The 26,667-nt window shown below is 38.0% G+C and overlaps 1 protein-coding gene across 2 annotated transcripts in view; it reads left to right on the plus strand.

The window, feature by feature from the left end:
• CCDC171 (coiled-coil domain containing 171) overlaps window positions 1-26,667 on the plus strand; it is a 235,024-nt gene that overhangs the window by 192,036 nt on the left and 16,321 nt on the right. For both annotated transcript variants that reach the window (XM_073345441.1, XM_073345440.1), the window contains one exon: window positions 6,983-7,135. In XM_073345441.1, the coding sequence (XP_073201542.1) occupies window positions 6,983-7,135 (153 nt within the window). The remainder of the gene's footprint in view (window positions 1-6,982; window positions 7,136-26,667) is intronic.

Here is a 26,667-nt window from a genome sequence, read left to right on the forward strand (position 1 = left end):
TCTAGTACCGGTGCCCCTCTTTTGCTGACACACAAACCCTCAAAAGACTCCCTTTCTCCTCGAGACCCACAAATACTAACCCACAATAAAATTACCAATGTTGTTTAGGAGGAAAAGAGAGAGAAAATGGGAGAGAGGAGGGAGGGAATAGTTTCAGCATCTTCTTCTGTGTCTGTTGCTTAAACTGTAAGCTATCTGGGGCAATGACTGCCTTTATTTTTCATCTTGTACACTACCAAGCCTGTCAGCATGTAATAAATAATGAAAGTAATATTCCATGCATCAGCGAGATCCTCCTTCTTAAATGGTAGCTTGGTTCAATAGTTAGAAGAAAGTTCTGACTCCCCAGAGTCTTAGGTAGCCACTTTATTATGAAACTCTCAGTACCTGAGCTTATAAACAAACTCCCCACCTAATGGTCTTAATTTATAGATTATTTTCCATAGAATCAATATTATTCTTGAGCATCTTATTCTTTATAATAATTTCCATGACTATTGTTTTATGCCCATTTGCTGTGGTTTCCAGAAGAAGCACTTTCCCTTCAGTCTCTGTCAATTTCAATGCTCTCTTTTCAGTTTTCTTGTAGGAAGTCATGTCATTACCTCTGACAGAGAATCTAGCCTTTTATTTCAAGCTTCCTTTCCTTGGGCTATCCTCTGAGACCTTTGGGGGGAACATAATTGTTATCGGAACAAAGGGGATGGAGTTAGGCCCCAAGTATGGCCCTGAGTCAGGTTTGGTTGAAAAAAGTTGTAACAGGACTGGTTTGATTTTTGGCACATTTAAATTGTACGTGCCACGGTTGAATGGACCCAACAAAAAGTTTACTGTTGAAACAAGATACCAGGAGAACAGATCATTAAAAAAGTGCCAAACAGCTGCAAAAGTGCAATTTTGCTGAATGTTGTCTCCCATGTGGCCTTTTCTGATGCCTGAGAGGCTGCTATATTTACATCCTCTACTGATGTTGCCACTAGACATTTTGGGCGATGGGACAAGGCAGCCAGAGTGAATTTTCAAATGCTAAAATGAAGGGGGAAATTAATCCCTCTACCCACAAAAGCAGCCTCCACAGACTTCTAATAAATATCATAAAATCACTCGGGGTTGGCCTTCTCAAAGCCAAAATTAATTGGTTGGTATATGTTTGTTTTTTGTGAACCTGTTAAACTAATCTTATTTATGTAATGTTAGGGCCAGACATAAACTAGGGTTGCAGTAATAAAAGGCATACTGTACATTCTCTATTAAACACACACAACTCCAATCTTTTGGGTTTTATTTTCATGCTGATTGCTTTTGCCCATATCACACGTCAGCCAAACTTCATACTATACATAAAATTCTTAGTCTCTTCAGATTTTTATCTAAGTGCTTTGTTATACTAAAGTTAAGCTCTCATTCTTCTGTAGTCCATTTATTATTCTTTCTCTTGTTCTTTTTATCTCTTTGTATATATTGCCCTTAGGTACATTTTACTACCTACTAATATTCTTTTTAGTTCAGAATTTCCTGAAGGGGGAAACCTAAATTTTGATTTTTCTTCTTTTTCATACTTTAAAAATAAAAGTGTAGTGTGAAGTAGTTGGTTCTTGAATTTTCTGACTGCTGTATCATACGCTACACATTTGAGGCTTATGTTGTCTGTCTGGTCTGTTTATTACACGTTCTTTGATTTGCATTAGCTCATAATAGGTTGCCTGTGGTTATTTATTTCCTTCCCTTTCCTTTCTTCTAAATAGGAGCTAAAATTATCTCTAGGTGTGTAATTGCTGTACTCTCAGGATCAGATTCTCAGCTGGTGTAAATGAAATGAAAGTCAGTAGCACTACGTTGATTTACAAGCTGAGGATCTGGTCCTTAATGCAATTTGTTTTACATTTGGTATTTATTAGCAGCTTTGGAAACAATGTAAAGCTATGAAGGCATTAGATAATATTTTAATCTTTTGTTATCTGCAAATCAAAACACAGAAAGTAAAATTGCAGAAAAAAATTAAAGTTCTTATTGGATTGTATTTACTCTAACTAGGTTACATGAATCTAATTATTGGGAAAGGGGTATCCCACTGATAGAGTATTTCCACATGGAATAAATAACTGATTTTCCTTTCCTCATGAAGTATAATAAACACATTGACAAGAAATCATTTAATAATTTGTGCACTCTGAATGTTTCCTAAAATATTTTTCCACTGAAGTTTTTAACTTGGTAATACTTTGAGTGACCTTTGATCTAGTTAATTAAATTTAAAGGATATGCTTTAGCCCTCATTTTGTACTTTAATCTTCATGTCTCTTGAACACTGTTGCATAATTTACCAGTGCCAGCTATCAGAATGCCATATTTTACTATACTTTATAAAAAAAATATCTCCAAAGATTAAAGTCTTCTCGCTGACAAATTTATAGGCAATAGTATAATGTAAAAGATATTTACAAGCATAATGTTACACTGCACATCTTAGAATTGCTGTTTCTGAATAAGACTGAGCACATAAAGATGATCAGTCAGTCATATCACTGAAGGGAGGGAATATTTGTATTTATTAATTATTATTATTATTATTAATTATTATTATTGCATGTGCTGTAGAAAGGGGCCTCCTGTGAAAACTCTTGTTCTATTCTAAAGTTGATTGGAGGGGGACAGTATGATAATTTTAAAATTACACTTTTGCTCCATAGTTCATTGTGTTATTAAAAAAATCATATAAGCCTTGAAGTCGTTTGCCTCACTGGAAATTTGTTAGAGTAAGATGCTCAACTTCATAGATACGGGGCCCAAACCAGAACTATTTGTGAGAAATTCTGTAATACAAATAGGCCATCCTCAAACTTAGTACTTTTTGAGCAGGGTTCAGCTTACCTATTACGTTAAATAGATTTTTCTTGTTCTTGTTTTTCCAGTGTTTTGTTATGCTTTTAACTAATCCTTACCTTTTTCTGTTTTAGTTTAAAAAAGATAGTGTCACCTTTCAATGTCCATTTTATCCTTCCACTTTTTAAATGTTGGTTAAGTACTATCTTATCTATCTACCCACTCACAGTACCTCCATCATCATAGTAACTGAGTGCATCACAGACATTAACACATTGATTCTCACAATGCCCCCTTTTACTGATTGGGAATAGAGACAAAAATCAATTAAGATTAACATATTCAAAGGTACCTACGTTCCATTTTCAAAAGTAATTTAGGGCCAGGTGTTTAAAAGTGTTTAAAAGGCATCTAGAGATGCAGATAGGCACCTCAGCATCTAACTTTTCAAAATACCTCGGCACCTAACTCCCTTTGCAATCAATGAGAGTTAGGCACCCAGACACTTCTGAAAATCCCACTAGCCATCCACCAGCATCTTTAAGCACCTAAAGACATTTAAAAATCTGGCCTTTAGGCTCTTAAATTTCATTGAAAATCACATCTTAAAATGGGATTTAAGTACTTCTTAACATTTACCCCAGTCCAGCACCTTAATTGTAAGACCTTCCTTTCTCCATGCTACTGTCTTCAGTACCCTTTTTGTGTCATTAGTTGTAGCCAGTTCAGCATGTTGCCCTTCCATTTTCATGAAGCTGACAGTGTCTTGAGCAGTAGTGTTGGAACATGGGTATGTTCTCACAGTGACAACTCCTTTTGACATTATAATATGCTTCTGCCATGTCAATAGCATTATAAAATGTATGATTTTAAACAAATAACATCTCTTATGAAATGGAGGCATAGGAAGGGGACTCTCACTACTTACTCTGAATTAACTAAAAAAAGGAATTCATTACCTTTTCTGCTCTAAAATTGGCAGCACTATGCAAGTTTCACCCTTTATTAACTCACATCCCATATTCCATACTTCAGCTGGCTTTTTTAATGTTTAAAATTAACATTCTTCAGCCCTCAGAATTGCTGTGGCCTCTTTAGCTAAGTCTGCTGCCCCACTGACATTCCTACAATATTCGTCAGTCTGAAAGGGGTTTTAGCTTTTAAAGTGAATGTGTGAAAATATATGTCTGGGTTGCAAAAATTGCTTCCTATAATGTTCAGGGATCACTATGACTGACTTTTCTGAATGAAAATCAATGTCTAATATGTATTTTAAAAATCATTCTTATTTGTCATGAAAGATGATTTGTTACTTGTTTCAGATGTTCTATTCCCAGTTTGCATGTCACGCTATTACCAGTGTATTCAAAAAAACAGAAGGGCTCACTAAAATGTGGTTCCTACAGACATGTCTGAATGTCAAATTTAGTGCTATAAAAATATATCCGGAAGGCTACAAAAGTATCTGTACTTGTCGTTGTTGTATCTGTTTTTTTAAAAATCTGGCATGCTGGTGGAAGCGGGGGGGCTGTTAAGCTTTGTTTCTGGAAGATACCTGATCTCCAATTCTATTAACAAACACTGTTGATCAGTGAATAAACCTTCTTTCTAGAGCGATGCAGATGTTATATCTGTAATATACAAATAAGGATTAAAACAAAAAATGTTAAATTCCAATAGAAACCAGTGAAATCACTGTTTGACAAAACTTTAAAATGACCAAATAGGAAAGATTTCTCCCTCCCCCACTGATGATTCAAATAAGGGAAGCTTAGGTACTGTAGGAAGCGATGCTGGGGACTCTCCATGTGATTTTCTTCATGTTGACTCAACAATAAATCAGTGTCTTGACTTGATGCTAAGCACATTTTACTGCTAGGGGTGCTGTCTTCCAGATTAGATTTACAACTGAAGTTCTGGGTATTCGTTATTGAGGATCTCCTGGTGCCTTTTGGAGGCGTAGAGGATGTTGACCCCCATGTCCTGGCTGATTTCAAATCTAGGTTGGCCTGTCAAAATTCCTCTGGGACTTTAAACCTCCTTAAGGTTGCATAAATGTTTCTATTCCAGCTACTTGTTTTGTTAATAACTTTGTGAAACTTCTGCCTTTCATCTGGATGTTATTTTTTCCCCCCTGAAAATTTGAGCATAGGAAGAGTTGGGAGAAAAATACACTGTCTTTCCAACCTTTTAAAACTATTCTGAAAATGAAACAGCTGGGGTTAGAAAGTTCATGGTTGATAGGGAAGTGGTGAAATGGGGTGCACAACACCCTTTTCAGTAGGAGCTTCAGTAACACCTTGATTCTACAACTTCCTATACATGGGCAGAGCCCTGTTCTCACTACTGGGACTGCATTGGCACAAAGGTGCACCTGCACATGCAAGCTAGCAGGATCAGGGCCTCAGTTCAAAGAGTGGGCAGCTAAGAAAAGTCAGTCTCCACATTTTAATTTAAGCTGTGACCTTAAATGTGTACCATAGGTTTGCATGCTTGCAAGTCACATATTGATAGTAGCCCTAAATAGTTACAGAAATCTAGTTTTATTTCAAAGAAAAGTCAGCAAATGCCATAGTTCAAATTGCACCTACAGCCTAAATTCTGTTCCCCTCTGTGTAAGTTACACAACAGCATCCAATTTCTCAAATAATAGAGTGGGGCAAGATTTTCTCCCTACATCTTGAGATCCACACGTTTAGCATCTTGAAATATATTTTCAATTTGGTATACTTAACCTTATTGTCATTACTGTAAAAGTTGAGAATACAATATAATGAAGGACTCTATCTTAATACTTATATAGAAGGGGTCAGAGTTAAGGTGGCCATGTAACCTGAGCTTTGACATTTCCTGATTTGAGTGCTCAGTCACAGGCCCTGATGCATCAAGGAACTTCAGCACATGCCTAGCTTTAAGCCCCTGAGCAGTCTCACTGAGGTGAAGCATCATACTGTTTTGTATGGAACATGCTATTCTTTGTTTTGTTCTAAACCCTTTTGAAATATTTTTGTAAATGGCTGCCACATTCTACTCAAGACAGATGCATTTGGTAGGTATCAACAAAGGCAAGCCCTTACACTGGCTTGATATCTTTCCTGGATTGGGGCCATAATGTGTAAAACACTTTGGGATTCTTCTTACTGAGAATAGCCACCATATATGTGATGTAAGTAATTTGCTAGTATTATTTGGCCGTATTCACCCCTGGTGTAATAGATTTCACTTCAGCCCTGTTACTTTTATTTTATTTGCACAAACAGTAGAAAATGTATAAAACAAAGAAAAACTTGAGAAGATCTTGGGAGTTTCCTTTAGTGCTAGTGAATTTATTTTAGCCTCCACTAAGTGTTATATTCAGAAGGCAGATTTCATATTAGCCTTAAAGATGTTCTTACGTTAGAAAACTCACTACAGGTCACTTCAGAAGAGAAAACTATAACCTATAAACTGTGATTAACCTGATGTAAAGAAGACCAATAATCCCAACAGTGTTCTATTATTTAGGGTAGATATAAAGTTACTAAAGTCACTAGGACTGCCAAATCATTTATATTCTCTTTTGCTGTTAACTTTATTATCAGTCTGATCAATATTACACAGCTGGAACATTCTTCTGTTATATACACAAGCACAATTATATTTTCCCAACTATATTGTAAACTGGTTATTTACTTTAAGAGGTCTGGAAGTTTACTTGATTTCTTTTGTTGCATGCCAAATTAAATCTGTGGGTTTTTTTTAAAATCTGAGCTGAGAGAGTTTGTGTGTCAGTTCAATTTGGAAAATGTGTATTTTTGAGGTAAACTTCCCGGTAGATAGAAATTGACCTTCCACTGAAACTTGTATTTAAGTACAGTGAAAAATAGTGTCAGCTCTTGAATGCAGTAATCCATGTTTGAAAATATCTCCTAATTTAAGTGCAGGGTTGTGTGCTTTCTGTAATGCTATTAGCCATTTACAATATTGGTAGGGTTACATAAACCTTTGCTATGTCTTTTAATTGTTAAATAATACTGCTGAACTTTAGAAAATCTTCCAACCTTTGTTTTCTTTATTAATAAAAGTTAGCTAGTGTGATTCTATAATGACTTTGGCTGTATGCAACCTGGCATTTATGTAAGGTCCACGTGGTATTGATTATTTATTTTACTTTTTAAAGGCTCTGATTATAAGTTTTATGGATGTCTACCAACTCGCAAGCTCCAGAGTTGCTACATTAGAGAGAGAAATAGCATCTCATCGACATCACATTGCAGCCCTGAAATCAGAACTCCAAACAGCTTGTCTTCGTGAAAATGAAAGCTTACAATCAGTAAGTCTGCTTTCCATAATTTAATTTGCTTGTATAATTTGGATATTCAGATTACTAGGCTGTATCTACTCTCATATTGTGTAGTTCTGATAGGAATGTGTGATCATATTTCTTCAATATAGCTAATTTCATATCACAGTTTAGCACAGTAATACAAAATTACCAGTACAAAAATGCTATTGTGATTCTTGATACGTGGCCAAAGGGAGGGTGGTAGATGAAAGCAATGAGAGGATTAATTTTACCACAATATCTTGTATAAAGATTTGTTCAATGTTGCCAAAGTTAAAAACACAGCATCGTAGCTTCTTTGTCTTTGGCAGTTCAGATGACAGTTAGATTTTGGACCTGAAGCATGCAACTGTCTATAGTTGCAGCATGTCCTATTAAGCCAGAATGTTATTAATTATGCGTATAACCAAAATGGTAATTAGAACATGTGATTATTCTCCATAGGCAACTATACTTATTCATAATACATGCCTAGTGAAAGAGAAATAGTATGATTAATCATCTATAAAGTTAAAATCCTATTTCAAGAATCATTTGATGTCTAAAATATTGTTGTCCACGATTAAATTTGGGTTAATTTAAGGCTAATAAGGTGATATTCCAGATCTGAGAACTGTCTTTAGAATCATAGAATATCAGGGTTGGAAGGGACCTCAGGAGGTCAATCTAGTCGGGCCAATCCCCAATTTTTGCCCCAGATCCCTAAATGGCCCCCTCAAGGATTGAACTCATGACCCTGGGTTTAGCAGGCCAGTGCTCAAACCACTGAGCTAGCCCTCCCTAGGGGGATTATTGAATGCAGATATATTTGTGTCACACAGGCATCAGGCAGATGTATAAACTGTCACAAATATGTAGCTAAATATGTCTTTAGTGAGATTGTGTAGATAAGTTACATATAATTAATAAATTTTCCCAATTCTTTCTTCCTTTTTCCTTATTGTATAAAGGGATGAGCTTTTTTTTTTGTCTTGGTTTTTTTTCTCTCTCTCCTTTCACTCTGGATAAAGCAAAGGACAGTAAGGAAAACAGAGACATTGAGTGTCAAGTAGGAAGAGAGGAATTGTTGAAACAAACCAAGTAAGCATATCAGCAACCCGTTATTCAGGGACTGTGCTTGTGACTTTGGTTGCCTGCATAAGAGCTTGCATTAATTTCTCATTGACTCATTTCTACATTGGATCAGCACAGAGGGAGATATTTCCCTCAGTGCTGAACTTAAACTTTAAGATCTTTGGATGAAAGGTTGAATGTGTGAGCTAATGATATCACATAAGCGCAAAGCTTTATTGATACATTTGTGACTCTAGACAACCTAAGAGGCCTATTGAAATTGTTTCTTTTCTTCTCCAACCAATTTTCCTTTATCTTTTGGGTTCCTCTAGGTTTACATGTGTACTGCTGAGCTACTTCAGTCTTACTAGGTTTGCTTTGTTGTCTTTTTATTGTTGAGGGTTTCAGTCAAGATGACCACTTGTGTAGCTAAGAGTGGGCAGCCTTCCAAGCTTACTGTAGTGAGGTTTGCTTGCCTTTGGATATAGAAAGTTTTTAGCTAAGATTATGCTATTAGTCTTTGAAGTGCTATTCCATGGTTTGATATGGCACTATAAAAAGCAATGATGCCTGTGATTAAACTTAACACTTATTGAAAACTATATAATTCTATAAACATCATCAATGCAAAAACTATGTTGTTGTTGGTTGTTATGTGTACAGCAGTATCATCTGTGGGCTCCAATCACAGATCAGGACCTTATTATGCTAGGTGCTACACAAACAAACAAACAATCCCTCTCCCCAGGGGTTTGCAGTCTACTTACAGCCTAAGTATAAGTCTTAATGCAAAATTATGGTTTAGAATTTAAACACAGCAAAGACAGAATATTCAAAGTTATTTTTCCTAAAACAGCTTAACTCCACTCACTTGTATGTCTGTAGTATTTTGTTATATTTGAATATTTTGTAAGCTCTATCCATTAATATATGCAGTGATTTCAGAAAGCCTGAATTTTAACAAAGTAGGATTTTTCCTGCTGCATTCCTGCATGCGCCTTCTCTTGGCCAGAGCTGCCTGCAGAGCAGACTCCATATTGGCCACGAGGGTGCTAAAGTTACAGAATTGAATGTGTGATCTAATGATATTTCCCCCACCCCCTTCCCAAAACCTTAAGATAGGAGGGCTTTATCCAGAGAGATTATTCAGTGCATTTGCCCAGAAAAACTGGTCTAGCTCAATTAGTTGACACAGTTTTTCAGTGTGCAGAGCTTTCATATGTGCTTGCCATGTACATGTATGTCAGTCTGGAACACCAAATCATAATTTATTGCTAAAAATAATTGTCTTGGAAGTACACAGTCTGTGTATGCCTAGTATTTACTTAAACCTTGATAATTACTAAATCAGATTTCTGTTCTCCGTTCTTCTTTCTACCATCCCCTGAGTTGTTCCAAACTGATGTTGATTATAACTTCATCGTATTTTTGGTAGTTATCTTCTTTTGCTTACTACCCTCTGGCTGTCTCTTTCACCTGTTGGTGTACCTCTGTTCTCACCTCCAGTTTCATTTTCTCAGACATTTTCCATTGTAACTTAGTTTGATCCTCTTTCTTCCACACTGTTTTCTCACATGCTTAAGCAATGTTACTTCTATGATAGACTTCTTCTAAAACCTGCTACTCAGGCCCCATCTTCCCCCCCACCTCCCCTCTCTTTCTCTCTCTGCGCCGAAGATTTTGCTGATTACTGCAAAAACAAAACTGACACTTTATGGCAAGATCCGTTTGTTCTCACTTTTCCTTTCCATCTTCTCATTTTTCAACTTAGCCTCTGAATCAACATCTCCATTCTCCACTCCACTCCCAGTCCTGCTACTTTTCCTCTTGGCAATGGGACACATGGTTATCCTATTTATTTAGTTACATCCAGAGACTGTGTTGTTCATTCACATTCATGCAGGGTGGAATGTGATCAAGGTAGATAAGAGTCAGCTATAAATATTTGTTTTGTGGAGGATAATGAGGGAGGAGTCAATTATTTGGTGGGGGTGGGAGAAGGGAACATCAGTGGCAGAATGGTTCGCAGGCCTGACAAAAAATACAAAGTCTGGTCCTGTCTACTAGTCCTTAAAATGTCTTAATCTTTTTCCCCCTTTCTTTCTCCCTCTGTACTGTCTCCCATGGTGATCTCATTTCCTCCCAGGGTTTTTTTATCTCACGTCTATGTTGATGATTCACAAATATATTTCTCAGTCCTGGCCATTCTCCCTTTGTGCAGCCCTGCATCTCTGCCTTTCTCTAATGTATTTTTCATTCTTGCAACCACCTAAGACTCAGTATGGCTAAAACAGTGCTTATTATTTTTCCATCTAGATGTCTCTTCTTACACCTTTTTCTGGCATCCTTACTTCCACTGTTCTGCTTGTCTCCGGTGCTTGCAAGCTTGATTTTAATTTTTGAGTCCTCTCTGTCCATCTCCCATCTTATCTATGCTCTCTCCAAATTCGGCTGCACCTTCCTTTATCAACTTTTTTTCTTGCCCTCCAACTCTGGTACCAAAACATTTTGAAATAGTGTAGTAATAGTATAGTAACTACTGCCGTTTCCAAGATGTAGGCCTCCCCTCCTGGTTCCCACCACCCAAAATGTAGCTGTCAAGACTCTGTTCCTTTCTTCAACACTATCAAGGTTGTCGCACCTGCTGGAATAACTTAGCCATCTCTGGATCTGGCCATCAGGTTTTAATAGATCCATTGACTTTTAAGAACAGAAGAGACCACTATGCTCGTCTAGTCCATCCTTCTGCATAACACAGGCTAGAAAATTTCACCCAGTTATTTCTGCTTTGAACATCTTCCAAGGACTGCATGCCACATTCCTGCCACAGTCTCCTCCATGAAGTTCAAAGTTCAATATCTCATTTACAAAGTTCTCCGTAATTCCTCCCTGTCTTCTGCCCTTATCTCTTGTTATACCTCACCCACTCCCTTTAAGAAAGTTTAGTGCCTCTGAAAATATGTGCTTTACAATGAAAGTATCCCAATCAATGATAACTAATATAATGCACATTGGAAAACATAATCCCAACTATACATATAAAATGATGAGGTCTAAATTAGCAGTTACCACTCAAGAAAGAGATCTTGGAATCATTGTGAATAGTTCTCTGGAAACATCCACTCAATGTACAGTGGCAGTCAAAAAAGTGAACAGAATGTTGGAAATCATTAAGAAAGGGATCGATAATAAGACAAAAAATATCATATTGCCGCTATATAAATCCATGGTACACCCACATCTTGAATATTGCGTGCCGATCTGATCGCCCTATCTCAAAAAAGATCTATTGGAATTGGAAAAGGTTCAGAAAAGGGCTACAAAAATGATTAGGGGAATGGAATGGCTTCCGTATGAGGAGCGATTAATAAGAATGTGACTTTTCAGCTTGGAAAAGAGACGACTAAGGGGGGATATGATTGAGATCTAAAAAACCATGACTGGTGTGGAGAAAGTAAATAAGGGTTATTTACTCCTTCTCATAACACAAGAACTAGGGGTCACCAAATGAAATTAATAGGCAGCAGGTTTAAAACAAACAAAAGGAAGTATTGTTCACACAACGCACAGTCAACCTGTGGAACTCTGCCCAAGGATGTTGTAAAGGCCAAGACTATAACAGGGTTCAAAAAAGAAATAGATAAATTCATGGAGGATAGGTCCATCAGTGGCTATTAGCCAGGGTTGGTGTCTCTAGCCTCTGTTTTCCAGAAGCTGGGAATGGGCGACAGGGGATGGATCGCTTGGTGATTACGTGTTCTGTTCGCTCCCTCTGGGGCACCTGGCATTGGCCACCGTCGGAAGGCAGGATACTGGGCTAGATGGACCTTTGTTCTGACCCAGTATGGCCATTCTTATGTTTCTGTGTTCTTATAACTGTATAACATAATTTGTGACTCTGTAATGGTTTATATATTAAGACTCTGACTAAGGCATACAACTAGAAAAGGTATAATTTAAAATGTATTTATACAGAGTCTCATTACTTGCTTATTTCTTGTTCAGCAATATCTAGCTGTAATACCAGAGTTTGGACTTTGCTTCAAGGTTTCCCATTAAATGAACTCTTGTCAGTTACTTTAACAGTAGAGGGATATGCTTCTTTGATCCATTTTACTCCACCTTCAAACACATTAGCTTACTACAGTACTTGCACTTTTATTCTGAGTTACAGTTAACAGTATGCTTTGAACTGAGAGGTTTTGAGTGCTGTACAATACAGTAGTGCAGTCATAAGCAAGTACTTTTTGAGTCTTTGGGGCAGGAGCAACCATAGGTTTGGGCAACACTTAGCAACATAAATGCCCATGGCAAGCATGTGAATCCATGGTACATCTACTGCCAAATGAAAATCTCTTGTGAGTCCAGTATTGCAGTGAGCTGTTCTAATGACATGGCATTTTCCACTGTGCTTTCAAACACATTCTAGAAAGTGAGAAAAAGCAATTCAGAGCAAAGTTTGCGTTACCTGTAAAGGGTGGTATGTTTATTCATATGATGTCAGTTCTCCAGAGCCTCTGACCTTCATAGCTTCCAGCCTTGTGCTTTTTGCACTGATGTCGGCATCCCGTGTTTTGTAGAAGTGTTGAATATTTGAAAAATTTTGATAGTGGTGACAGACATTGGGAGCCACAGTTGTGCTGGGCCAGGTGATTGAGTGTTTCTCTGAACCTGAATGTGCTCACTGCACTCTGTGGCTTGCTCTGTTCTGCTGCATGGTTCAGGATAGGGCAAGTCAGTATAGGGGAGGAGATGGGCATCTAGTGCAGCACCACAGTGCATCTACCTGGCTGGGGGCAGAAGCATTGAGTAGGTGGCGGTGGTTATCCCTGCTCCTCCTCCATCCCTTTGGAGTACAAATTATAGTGGGAAGGGAAGGAGACAAAAAGGGTAGAGACAGAGAGTAATGGAAAGAGAAGATAGAGAAATAAGGACCTCATGAGTGCAAAGTAAATAGAAATTTGGTGGGGATAAAAGGTGAGTCGTAAGGAGCTCAGCATATTCAGTTTTTCAGAGAGAAGGTTGAGAGTTGACTTGACACATGGAAAAGACACCTGATAGTGTAGAAACTTTTCAGCCTTGCTGACAAAGTATATACAAAGGTAAACAACATCCAGTGGCTGGAATATGAAATTAGACAAATTTAGCCTTGAAATAAAATACAGTTTTCTTGCTGTGAGGGTAATTAAACATTAGAGCAGCTTACCAAGGAGAGGAGATGGACTCACCGTCACTTGAAGTCTTTAAGACAAGATTAGATATCATTTTAAAAGATATGTTTTAATCCAGCTTCAGGGAGAAATTCTGCAGTCTATGGAGGTGGAATGGGGCTGGTGATCATGATGGTTCCTTCTGGCCTTGGTTTGAGTCAGTGGGTCCTCCTGTTCTTTCCCTTCATTCATGGGCATATGGGGAATGGGATTCCCTGCATAACTCTCAACAGGCACATAACATGTGCAGCTTTGCAGCAAGATAATGACTAGAATCAAACCTCATGCTTCAGCTGATTGCCTACAGGGGTCAGGAAGGATTTTTTCCCTAATGCACAATTGGCTAGATGCATTCAGTGGAGTGGGAGGTGTTTTGCCTTTTTCTGAAGCATCATAGATTGGCCAGACTTGAAGATGGGACACTGGATAAGATGGACCAGTGCTGTGAGGGGTACAGAGAATCCTTTTTTTAGATGCCTGGTTCATGAGTCTTGCCCCTGATGCCCAGAGTCTTACTGATTGGGGTTAGGGGAAGGAATTTCCCCCAAGTTAGAGTGGCAAGAACCTTGGGGTTTTTTGCTTTCCTCTGTAGCATGGGGCATTGTTTACCTGCTGAGATCTTCTGGGTATAGCTCACCTAATCAGTTCCCTGCCATTGCAGGAGCCTTGGTGTCACCTTGGTCTCTGCCTATGGCACACAGTTTAGTTTCCTGATGACTGAAATGTTTTTGTCTAACTAAATTATTTGAACTTAATATGTGAGTATCTAGATGAAATTTAATGGCCTGTTACATACAGGTGGTCACACTCAGTGATCTGATGGTCCCTTCTGGCCTTGAACTCACCTCAGAGATTCACGGCAGCCCTCAGTTTGGCCACTTTTGCTAGTGGCTCAAATCTGCCGTTCACGCAGTTAACCTCATCACTGGCCAGCATGGGGAAAAGGAAGGAGAACAATCCCCACCATCTCTGCTGGTCCACCTAGTGGGTCAGGGGACAGGCCAGGGACCTTCCTCTCTGGTGTGACCACAATCCAGGTCAACACCTCCTGAATCCAATAGGGAGTTGGGGGATGGGGGGGAACCCGGGCCCGCCCTCTACTCCGGGTTCCAGCCCAGGGCCTGTGGATCACAGCTGTCTACAGTGTTTCATGTAACACCTGTGTGACAGCTACAACTCCCTGAGCTACTTCCCCATGACCTCCTCCCAACACCTTCTGTATTCTTACCACAGGACCTTCATCCTGATGCCAGATAGCATTTGTACTCCTCAGTCCTCCAGCAGCACACCCTCTCACTCTCAGCTCCTTGCACGCCCCTCACTGACTGAAGTTAGGTCCTTTTTAAACCAGGTGCCCTGATTAGTCTGCCTGTCTTAATTGGTTCCAGCAAGTTCCTGATTGTTCTGGAACTTCCCCTGTTACCTTACCCAGGGGAAAGGGACCTGCTTAAGCTGGGGCTAATTATCTGTCTTCTATCACTGTCCTGTAGCCATTTGGCCAGACCCTATCACACCTTGAAAACAATAAGAGCTGTTGGTTTTGGATGTTTATACTAACTGATGTTGAAACCCAAATCACTTAGGATTCCACCAACTTGCTGTTATTGTGGTTCTGTGTTATCTATAATTAATTAACTAACTTATTTATTTATTTAGCACTGTTTGGGTGGTGGTGGTGTGTTAAGTTTTTGCAATGATGGGCCAACATTATGAAACATCACATAGTGATGCAATATTCAGGGCAGAGAATACAGGAGTCAGAGGGTTTTTGATCAAGCAGGAGATGCAAGTTTGAAGAAGAGTCTTGTCTAACATCTATCCTTTTTTAAGACTCTGATAAATGAGAGATGCTTACTTTAAAAAATAAGCTAAATTTCAGTAGACTATTCACTCAGTTTTTCCATTTAGTGGACCAGCAGCCAGTTCCCAGACCCACCCTGCTTATAAGCAAAACCTTCCTTAAAAACATTCAAAATATTGTATAATGAAAATGTATCATGTAGCCTCAGGACAACCACTTTCTTTACACTCCAGTCTAGCTGCTTACGGGCAGAATGTGTGCATGTATGTGTGTTTGTCTCTCTTGTTCTCTCCTTCACCCTCACCTCACCTGAATCAGTCAGTGTATCAGGATTATGGGACCTGGAGCTGCCAGTGCATGAATGGACATAATGGATCCCTTATTCTTGCAGTCCTTTTTTGGCACTAGTCCAGGACTAAATATACTATTTCATTCCCTGCTATTAATGACCATTATACTGTTCTTTATAGTAGAGAATAGAAGAATATTTTTAAAGTAATAGAAAAAGAAAAGAATTTGATGAGCCCACAAGGGTTCCATATTATTCAGGTATGCTGTATACATGCAGGACTAAATATCAGTATGGGCAGGACTAAATAATACTTTGAAAAGAAATTATATCTAAAAAGCAATAGCACCATTCAAAAAGTGAAGTTTTACTGAAATACTTGTATTTTGTAGGTAATTAGAAGGAATTGGCCATCAGCTTAGTGCCTTACAACACACCTGTGGCATGCAGGCATCCTAATCTAAACACACGCCTTGTCATGTGGTGTTGCTTATATAAGTAATAGTCATAACCAAACAGTATAAATCATGTCCTTTAAACTGTTTGGTTATTATACAGCACTAATAACAAGTATAATAATATGAAAACAGTATTATAAATCACATAACATGACTTGGGGCAAGGTGTGCAAAAAAGTTTGAGTAATCCAACCATATATATTTGCCTTTTTGTAAAAAACACTTCCTTTTCTGTGGAAAGCTTTTTTGATATTCAATATGCTAAGTATGTGAACTTTTAACTTGTTAAACTATTGTAACATATTTGAAAATTATAGTAATTTGATTATAATGTTGCCTATAAGGCAAAAGGTTCAGTTAATAGAATCCATATGTAATTAAAATGCAGAACTAAATATAATCAGACCCAAGTGACTATTGCCGTCGTATTGATAGTTTTACAATGGCCTCTGGGGTTGAAAGTTTATGTTAAAGTTACCAAATGCAGCAGAGCTACAGAAAGTGAGCAAGATGACAGTTTATCCATTTTAAATTCAACAACATAGTTAAGTGATAGGCATACAATAACAAGTCTCTGGATCCTCAGAGTTTTAGGAATAGCTCCCATTGGCAGGTGGTAGACACAAGGGACGTGTGTGCTAGTTGAAGATCTGCACTCAGCAGCAGTACTGTTATATAAACACCTGAGATGAAGGGTCCTTTAAAAAAAAAAAAGATAATTTGGTAACTTAATTTGTATGAATTCATGTTTGAATCATCTGAAAGTTATAGACACAACACTATGTACCAAGCCACAAAAAAAGTTTAAAAAAATTTCCTGAACTTAAAAAAAAAAATTATTTTCTCTGGACAGTTTTAAGAGTCGACATCCTGTGTTAGAGTTCTCTAATCATCACCAGCACAATTTACAATCAGAACACACAGAGAGCCAGTTCAGACCAGCTCATCTGTTGACTTTGGCAGAGGCCCTTAATCTCACTTGTGTGCAGCTGCCACTGGAGAGATGGGGACTCGGCAGAGAGCCGAAGGAGGGTGGGATACAAGGTTGGTCAAGGCATGAACACATAGGCCTGCTTCATTTCAACAGTCATACACTGCCTTTTTTATAGTCTTTTCGTTTTACTGCTTTTTTTTTTTAAACCTGAAATTAAATGAGGACCTCTCATGAGCCACTGCGCTCCAGGCATAAGAAATTGTAATGTCTGGCTTCCAGAAACTGTCCCGTCAAAATGTGCTTCTGATTAGGTGGCTTAATTACAGCTGTGAAAACAATGTTGATTTAGGCCTCAAGATTCCAGTGCATGTCACCCGTTATTAGCTAGCCTTGGACTGAAGCCACCATTTTAAAACTCTTTACCACTAAAGTCACACACTGCCTGACAACTTTTTATTTAGGCAGAAAGGTTGCCAGAAGCAACACATTTTATGCAAAATATTTTTCATTGTGCAAATTTCCAATGTGACACTCTTGATAGACACAAAGTGGATAGTTACGATTGAGCTTCACCAAGTCCAAAGCCCAAACTTTTGCAGGAAAACTGTTTAAAATAGTTTTTACAAAGTTTGACTGACATAATGCTTAATTTTAATTCCTTTAATTCAGTTTTATTCCAAATCCAGCATGTTGGTTTAACCACCCAATTTTATTGCATCTAAATTTTCCTGACAGTTTCATTTGCTGTCGGGAAATAAAATTGCCATTTTTGCAACATGGGAAATAATGGCTAGCTTCAAAACCAATATGTTTGAAACTTCCTTTGCCTGAAGCAGGTTAAGGCACACACTCAATTTACTTTAGGGGGAAAAAGCTCATTAAATAGTTTTTAATATTTTAATATAATTTAAGTAACCGCTTTCACAGTGGGAAAGCTTATTAGGCCCATGTATTTACATCTGTAGAGAAGTAAATGTTTGGATAATTAGATGGTTTCCAATACTGCCATTTTTCAGTACAGTTGTACAGTGAATGCTATGAATATGGTAAATGAACATGGTGCATTCATTGCATTTAGAGGTTACATTTCAAATGGCAATAGTTTGTTTTGAGTCACTTACACTTTTTTCTTAAGTATTGAAAATGTACTTTGTTTTGTCTGAGTTTAAAAATCTCCTTATTGAAATGAACTGTCTAGTAGGTGTATATGTTATCTCAAGGCAGACCTGTGCTTTTGGAAGAGTAGGATCTAAATTCTAATACCACTGTTGTCATGAAATTCCAAACGTGCATGCTGTGCTGCTTAATGGAAACCATGACTTTCCTCAATGGCCACAGGTCTGTTCCAATTATTAAACACAAAACAAATCTTTCAAGCTATTGGCTGATCTGCAAATGGGGAGGATTATGTTTTCAGGAAGCTAATTTGCCTCATCCTTTTTTGTTCATATTTTGCATTTCTCTGGCAGTAATTATTAGAGAGAAGTTTTTCTATTGAAGTATATGAACTGAGAGCTCAAAAACAAAGGTACTCAACTTTCCTTTAACTTGAGAAATCTGATTCCAAGATTAGAGATCAGACAGGCATTGAAGCCTCAAAATGTCTCTCTTCCTTCTGTCTTAAATGCTCAGGACAATCCAACAGTGGTATATCCAAGAGTAATTAATGGGAAACTACAGTTTGGAGAGAGAATTGATTTGGATGAGGGGATATGTCCAAAGTGTAGATTCAGTTTTGCCCCTTTGGGGAAAAACGTATCCACATGACTATACAGTGCATTAACAGAGGAAAAGCAAGTAAATGCATACACTACATGTTGTTCATCTACCTGAAGAGAATATAATCTAACCCTTTTCTCTGAAAAGTGGCACGTGGCATTACTGAAGTTTAACATTAAGGAAGGGCTCACTTTATGCTGAGAGCACCTCCATGTTATAAGGAAGTGGTTTTATGTTGTTCTCTTTGTCAGACATATTTGTGCTAATTTTACAAAATACAATCCCTGAATAATGTACGCTTAGTTTTATTCCAACCACAGCACAGCAGCATATATTTGCTTTCTGCCCCCAATATTCTTTGCTTCCTCTTTGCCCCTCATCCCTTTCCTCTTAAAGTTACATTGTCCATCACATCAGAATAGAAAGAATTTTTGTATATAACTAACAATACTGCCAACACTGTGGTAGGAATAAAAGCACTGTGAGTGTTTGACAGGCTGTTATTTTGATAACTGGATATTATAGACCAGGACACTTAACCCCCAAGTAAAAAAAATTTTTTTTACAAAAAGAATAGAGCCAGGGACTTAATTTTACTGGCTTTACAGAAGAAAAGAAATATTCTATACAAAGAAGCCAAATTCACTTCTTTCCAGATTCAGGGACTTTTATTCAGGCCAGGAGGTGCTTCCTCCTTCCTTTTGAAGAAGTTGTTTCAAGATGGAGGCTAGAAGTGTCTATTATTCTCTGCTAAACTGTGAGTAAAACATAAAGGGAAAGTGTGTTCATTCTGGGGCTATGAATCAGCCAAGAAATTTTTGGAGGGGATTAAAGAATAGCTGAGCCTGAATTACTCTGGCTCAGAGATTTAGATGGCACCTGAATTGAGTGACTCCAAACTGTCATTCTTCCTGTTGTTCCTTTGACATATTTAAGTAAGATCATGTTTCAGAGAAGCAGCTGTGTTAGTCTGTATTCGCAAAAGAAAAGGAGGACTTGTGACACCTTAGAGACTAACAAATTTATTTGAGCATAAGCTTTTGTGAGCTACAGCTCACTTCATCGGATGCATTCAGTGGATCATGTACAATATACTGTTTGTGAATCATGGTTTTCTTGTTCCTACGTTTGCTTTGTTTTCTGTTTCTGGGTATTTCTGGTTACAAATAAAATTATGGTAGCATTTATAATGATAAAATTCAGTAGTGATCATCCTTCATTTGTATATTTAGTAAGATGTTTTGCATATGCTTTTTTTTACCCAGCGGTTAAAGCAGATCAAAATAAAAGTGCTTTTGGTGGCTTTCATCATGTTTCTCAGTATTGCTTTGTGATGCCACTTTACATCTTACTGTGGTGATAGGATGCAGGAAGGACAAGAGGAAGAAAAAATGAAGAAATCCAAAATGTGTTCATGTCTCTAATCGTTCCTTAGACAGCCAGTCAAATACATAAGTGAGGAGCTGGTGCTTCTCACCCCTATTTATTTATATATATATATATATAAAGGCTGCTGTTTAGACTTGACTAGGATTGAGAATCTGTAAATTGATTAGAAACAGCTAAAAAAGGAGGATCATGTTTTTTCACCAGGGCATTGGAAACGCTTGATGCTATTTCTTGTACATTAGAAGATTTTAAGTCCTTTCAAAATATTTTTTTATGCAAAATCTCATGTATTATGATTATTTATTTGTCCTTCCCTCTGGATTGGAGTAGGGGGAACTGGTGATCTGATCTACTTGCTCTCTCCCCTTAGAGGAGAGTGGGGCTAGTAGGGTGTCAGATTTTCCTGTAGAGAGTGGTGGCTGGGCTACTTCTGCTTCTCCTGTCAGGTACTGCTGCTGCTACACCTGCTGGTGGGAGAAGGCTGGGAACCACAGAAACCCCCAGCTAGATATCATTGGCTAAGGTGGCTCCCACTTCAGATTCCCCTGTACTGCCTGCTGAGTCCTCACCTCACTAGGCAAGGAGCAGCAATTTGGGGTAGCAGCACTCCTCTGAGCCCAGGCGAGGAGATGAGTGGGAGCAAAAGAGAGAGAGAGCTGCACTTCCTAGCAGCTCCTCTTACTTTAGCTACAGGTGGAACCAGTAATGCTTTTTTGGATAGGGGTATATCCCCACAGTTTGAAGAGAAAAAGCCGCTTTGCTTTTTATGTTGCACCCTTGTAAAATGCAGTCCTTTACTTTGGTAGTTTTACTAAGGAGGAATATATTTATGCAGAAGACCTTTGTTAATATGCTTCAACTGCTTGATTGTTTGCATTTTATACTTTTTACTGAGCTTTACATTTTAAAGTATGTTAAAGTGTATGACATACACAGATAAAAGATAGGAAGTTCAAAATTAGGGCATAAAAACTTAACACTGTTCTTAACTCATAATTATGTTCCTTTTAACATTGACATTACTTAAGGTCATACTGTCAGCAAATAACATCTTAACATTTATTTTTATTGGGTGGTATACATTTAAGTCACACCTCTTTATATTAACAATGTATTTGATTTGGGGGTATTTTAATTAAATATATAACTGTTTTTCATAGAAAGCTGTGAAATCCACATCACTTAGTGATGATACAGCTGTTCCAGTTCATCTGGTAAAGACTTATTTACTCTATAGATCAGGAGGGCTCCCTGGAGTAATTCAGATCTGTTGAGTAAGTGGATATTTAAACAGGTTTTTAAAATATGGACCTTGTACCCAATAGACTTGATAGCTTCATTCTGTCAGAGGAAAAGATGTTGTCATGGTAATTTTCTTAATTTTAAAAAAATATTTACTACGGTGTACTATCCCTTAAAAGTAAAATCTGTTTCCTTGCCAGTGTTTTTCTTTCCTTCATCGTGCAGGCATTAGTTTGTTGTTACTGTAATTGGGTTGTTCAGGAGTGCTGGGTTGCTGACATCGGGTTTTTTGTTTTAAAAAAAGCCAAAGCATTTTTTTGTTTAGGAGGAAAGGTGGTTACCTTCCAGTGTGCAATAAGTATTTACACACAATTTTTAAATAACGAATTTTAGTACTGATAGCAGCTGGAGAACTGTTCTGCTCTGCTTAATACTGCTACAACTTTGAATATATACAAAGTGACACTAACATAGTTGCAAAAACAACAAGGAGTCCTTGTGGCACCTTTGAGACTAACAAATGTATTTGGGCATAAGCTTTCGTGGGCTAGAACCCACTTCATCAGATGCATTTAGTGGAAAATACCGTAGTAGGTATATTTATACATAGTACATGAAAAGATGGGAGTTGCCTTACCAGGTGGGCGGTCAGTCTAACGAGACAATTCAATTAACAATAGAATACCAAGGGAGGAAAAATCATTTTTGTAGTGGTAATGAGGGTGGCCCATTTCAAACAGCTGACAAGAAGGTGTGAGTAACAGTAGGGGGAAATTAGCATGGTAAAATTAGGTTTTGTAATAACTCATCTACTCCTAGTCTTTATTCAGGCCTAATTTGATGGTGTCCAGTTTGCAAATTAATTCCAGTTCTGCAGTTTCATATTGGAGTCTGTTTTTGAAGTTTTTTTTGTCGAAAAATGGCCACTTTTAAGTTTGTTATTGAGACTTAAAAGTGGCCATTCTTCAACAAAGGCAACTCCCATCTTTTCATGTACTATGTATAAATATACCTGCTACTGTATTTTCCACTCTATGCATCTGATGAAGTGGGTTCTTGCCCATGAAAGCTTAAGCCCAAATACATTTGTTAGTCTTTAAGGTGCCAGAAGGACTCCTCATTGTTTTTGCTGATACAGACTAACATGGCTACCACTCTGAACCCTAACATAGTTTCAGTGATTTCCAAGATCCCATTTCATCTCTTCAAATGGCACAATTGATCCAGTTGGTATACTCTGTTAGGTTTCAGAGTAACAGCCGTGTTAGTCTGTATTCGCAAAAAGAAAAGGAGTACTTGTGGCACCTTAGAGACTAACCAATTTATTTGAGCATGAGCTTTCGTGAGCTACAGCTCACTTCATCGGATGCATGAAGTGCATCCGATGAAGTGAGCTGTAGCTCACGAAAGCTCATGCTCAAATAAATTGGTTAGTCTCTAAGGTGCCACAAGTACTCCTTTTCTTTCTGTTAGATAGGGTCACTTGGAACCTTCAATGGCATGTATTGCTTTGGGGATCCAACACTTTTAAGTCTGAGAGCCAATATAGAACTGTGAAGTTTGGGTTCATAATAAGAACACTAGAACATACAGGTAATATCACAAAATGTCCTAGTGCTAAAACAAACGTGCTCACTCATCCATGCCACACACTGGTGTGGTTATTATAAATACAGTCAGATTGGTTAAGGAAGCAAGCCCTTGGTGGCCAGAGGCAGCACCATGGAAAAGTTTTAGAATGCTCACTGATTCTCCAATCTTTGGAACAGTGGTTTCTAGAACCTTGTTTGTCTTCCCAATTGCTGGCTTGGCTGATGTACACCATTGGACAGGGTCACCATCAGGCTTTCAAACTGTCTGGTTTCCAGGCTTCCTCACTTGGGATTTTGGAAACAAAGCACCCAAAAGTAATTGAAATTGAGCATATATTGTAATTTAACCAAGACTTTGCCACAGTCTTTGGTGCCAAATACCTACCAATGCCATATTTATTGGAGCAACTGAAAAATCTATCACTAACTATTACTAGCAGTAGTGGTTTATATTTAATTACTGATCCCTGTGAGCCAGAGGGATATGAACTTTATATTTGAAGTTTACTATCTTCTGTATGCAAAATATGACAATCAGGGTTTAAGTATATTGGCTGGGAGATGTGGAGAAGCCTCAAGTGTTGTACTTGTTCATTTTCCAGTGCTGCCAATTCAGGACTTCAAAAGCCCTAAATTCACCCAATAAATAATGTTTAAAAATCAGAATGCAAGATTGTTTGTTAAAGTAGAAGATCTAACTTGGAGTCCTGATTAATAACTTGAGATTGAAATTATGCCATTTCGAAACCAAAAGGACCCCAAATTACAGTATTGTCTCTTTGTAAAAAGCTAACAAAATATATCAAATATTTCACAACTTGTATGGTAAACAAAGCAAAAAGGTTATATACGAATATAGGAAAAATATATAGCAATTGCATTTATAATACGGAGATAACTGCATTTATTTATTATATCAAATTTTTCAGGGCTTTTAAAAATATTTTCCAGATCTCCTTACATGTTCCTTATGAAAATTTCTTCTGATAAAATTTTGCATGCCTGACTTCAGTCTGTAATGTTATATGGTTTTTAAAAACTCCACTGAGCTTTCAGAACACACATTTGGCTTATATACCAAAGGATGAAATTCCATTAACAATTTGTTTAAAATGTTGATTCACATAAGATGTGATTGGTATGCAAAAAATATTAGTTCCATTTGCTTAGCGGCATTCAAACTGAATGTTTAGCCTCATATAAAGTGATATTCCAGTACCTGAACTAACAGCTGAATTTAGAAATTGATTAAGCTCTTGAATCAAATAAGTATACAAAGTTCTGTTGAACTAATTATTAGGCTTTTATTTAATCACAGTCTGAAGTATAACTGTATATATGAACTGAGCCAAAAACAATAGAGACAGTAACCCTTGTTCACCCACACTCAAATTGTTTATAACTGATCAGCTTGGTTCCTTGCCCAGTTAGTATAATTTGGGTCTTGCATTTACAAAAGACCTACATGTTAGAGATCAAATGAAACTGAGCCTAAAACATATGACTATTTATTTTAAACTATTCAGATATTAACTGGTATTTTCTGAGCAATGTCTCAGAAAGGCCAGTTCTTTTCTTAGGCTAGTTTCTGATTTGAAGAACCCACAAGTGGCTGATTCTAATCTGACAGCAGGGTACATCAGGAATAACTGCATTAAAATCAGTGCCATTACCCTGGTATAGAACCAGTGCAAGTGAGATCAGGATCAAGCCCAGCTGTTTCATGCAACCCGCTTTTATGTTTGACAGCATTCTCAAATGTACAGTAATCTGCTAATAATGCAGTTTTCTTTCTTACTCTAAACCATCTCCTCAGACCTGAATGAAATCTTTTTACCGTTAGGCTTGTTCCACAGTCATCCTTCAGGTTATTTCATTTAGGTGTTTTCTTTCTTAAAAAATACTTGTTTTCTATGTTACCTGAACTATTCCCCTCCCAGCTATTCACTGAATATAAACTCTTTCAGATAAATAAGACTGTCCTTAAGTTATCTAGATAAAGCATTACAGGAGATGGGTGAAACTCAGAATGTTTAGTTTGGAGAAGCATGAAAAGTTTGCCTGGCTATATGAAGAATATCCTGAACCTTTTGGGATCCCACAAGGTACAGCTTCCTCCCTGATCCAACATGATCAATGCACTGCAACAACAAACAGTCCTCTCTCTAAGTCATGAAGACATGCTGCCTACAACAATAGTTAACTTGGAGAAGTACAGTATAATGTTTTTGTTCCTTCCTGTCTTCAAAAGGGTCTTTAGCAAGACAGTGTGGTTCTAAACTAAAAATCGTAGCTAAAATTAGCTCAGATGAGCTGAGTTACAGAGATGTATCTTAAAGCTAATGAAGTTGTCCTTCCTGTACATGCATGCATGTGTGTGTGCTCTGTACAGTGGACTAGAATTGGTCTATTCTTTAAGCATGCGCAGATAGATGCATTGCCCAAGACTGTAAAAGCTCCGTGGCCCAGATTCTCTTGGTTTCTCACAGCCCAACCCCCACCAGCAGTCTGTCATTGGATCCTAAAGACAATGGAATCTATCAATTTAGTATTTCCCTTCCTTTTTCAGGGTTAAGGATAACACTGTGATGGGGTTCCTGGAATGCAACCTGGATTATGGGACCGCTGAGCCCTCCAAACCCATCAACCTGGGTAGTCACTCACACTGTAATGCTAATGTCAAGCTACAAGCCTCTGACAGGCTCTGCACTTACACAGCTATCCACAGGCAGAGACACACCCAACTGGGTTACATGAATGATCTCCCAGCCACTCATGAACAAGCCAGTTCCCCCCAGCTCTTAGCCTTGCACCCCAGAACTTTACCGTCTTGCACTGCTCAAGGCTCCCTGGGGCAGTGCATGTTCATTAAGTATTTCACCACTCCCTCAGAGTGGAATGGACCTGCACCAGCCTTTGTAATCTGAGCTGAGATTTCCCAATCCCTTCAACCAAAACACACTGTTTTAGATAAAATATAAAACATATTTATTAACTACAGAAAGATAGAGTTTAAGTGATTGTAAGTAGAAGGCACAGAGATCAGAGTTAGTTACTTAAGAAACAAAAAAAAAAAATTGCAGTCTAAATTCTAACTTAGACTAATTAAGCAAGATTTGAATCAAGCAGCATCTCCCCTAGCACATGGTACAAGCAATTTACAGTTCCTCAATACACAGACTGGACCTCCTACCAGCCTGGGACAAACTCCCGAGTCCAAAGTCTTTGTCTTTTAGATGGTCTTCTGGGTGTTGAAAGGGGGGGTGGGTGGGAGAGGTCAAGTATTGATGTTGTCACTGTCTCTCTTTTTATACCTTCTTCCAGCTTCTAGAAAGATCCTTGCTGTGACGTGGGTTGGTTGGTCTCAGGGTATATGTGCCTTCTCTGAGAAGCCTCTGAGATAGTGGATTCTTTTTCTTGATGGGTCATCAATGCCCGTCTGGCCAGTGATGGGTGCTCCATTGTCCTTAGTGAAAGTGTGGCTGTGGGCATTTCCCAGCCTCACAAGATATTTCAGTAGCACATATAGCAATATTTCATAACTTCACATACAGTGATAATACATATAATCCAACAGGATATTAATGTTCAGCAGATAAAGACTTTTAAAATGATACCTCACAAGGTATACTTCGTACAAAACATATCATAAGTATATGACAGTGGTGAATATGGGAGTACCAGGGTGTTACTTTGAGGTACAGAGTGTTATAAACACTAATGTGTATTTTCACAACCAAGTAGAGGGAAAAGCCTTCTTTGCTCATCCAAAGAAAAAGAGTTTTTAGAAAGGCTTCTATCTATATCCTGCATTGAAGGCCCCCATGACGCCC

Source organism: Lepidochelys kempii, chromosome 5 (genome assembly GCF_965140285.1).
Source record: "Lepidochelys kempii isolate rLepKem1 chromosome 5, rLepKem1.hap1, whole genome shotgun sequence".
Classification (NCBI taxonomy): Eukaryota; Metazoa; Chordata; order Testudines; family Cheloniidae; genus Lepidochelys; species Lepidochelys kempii.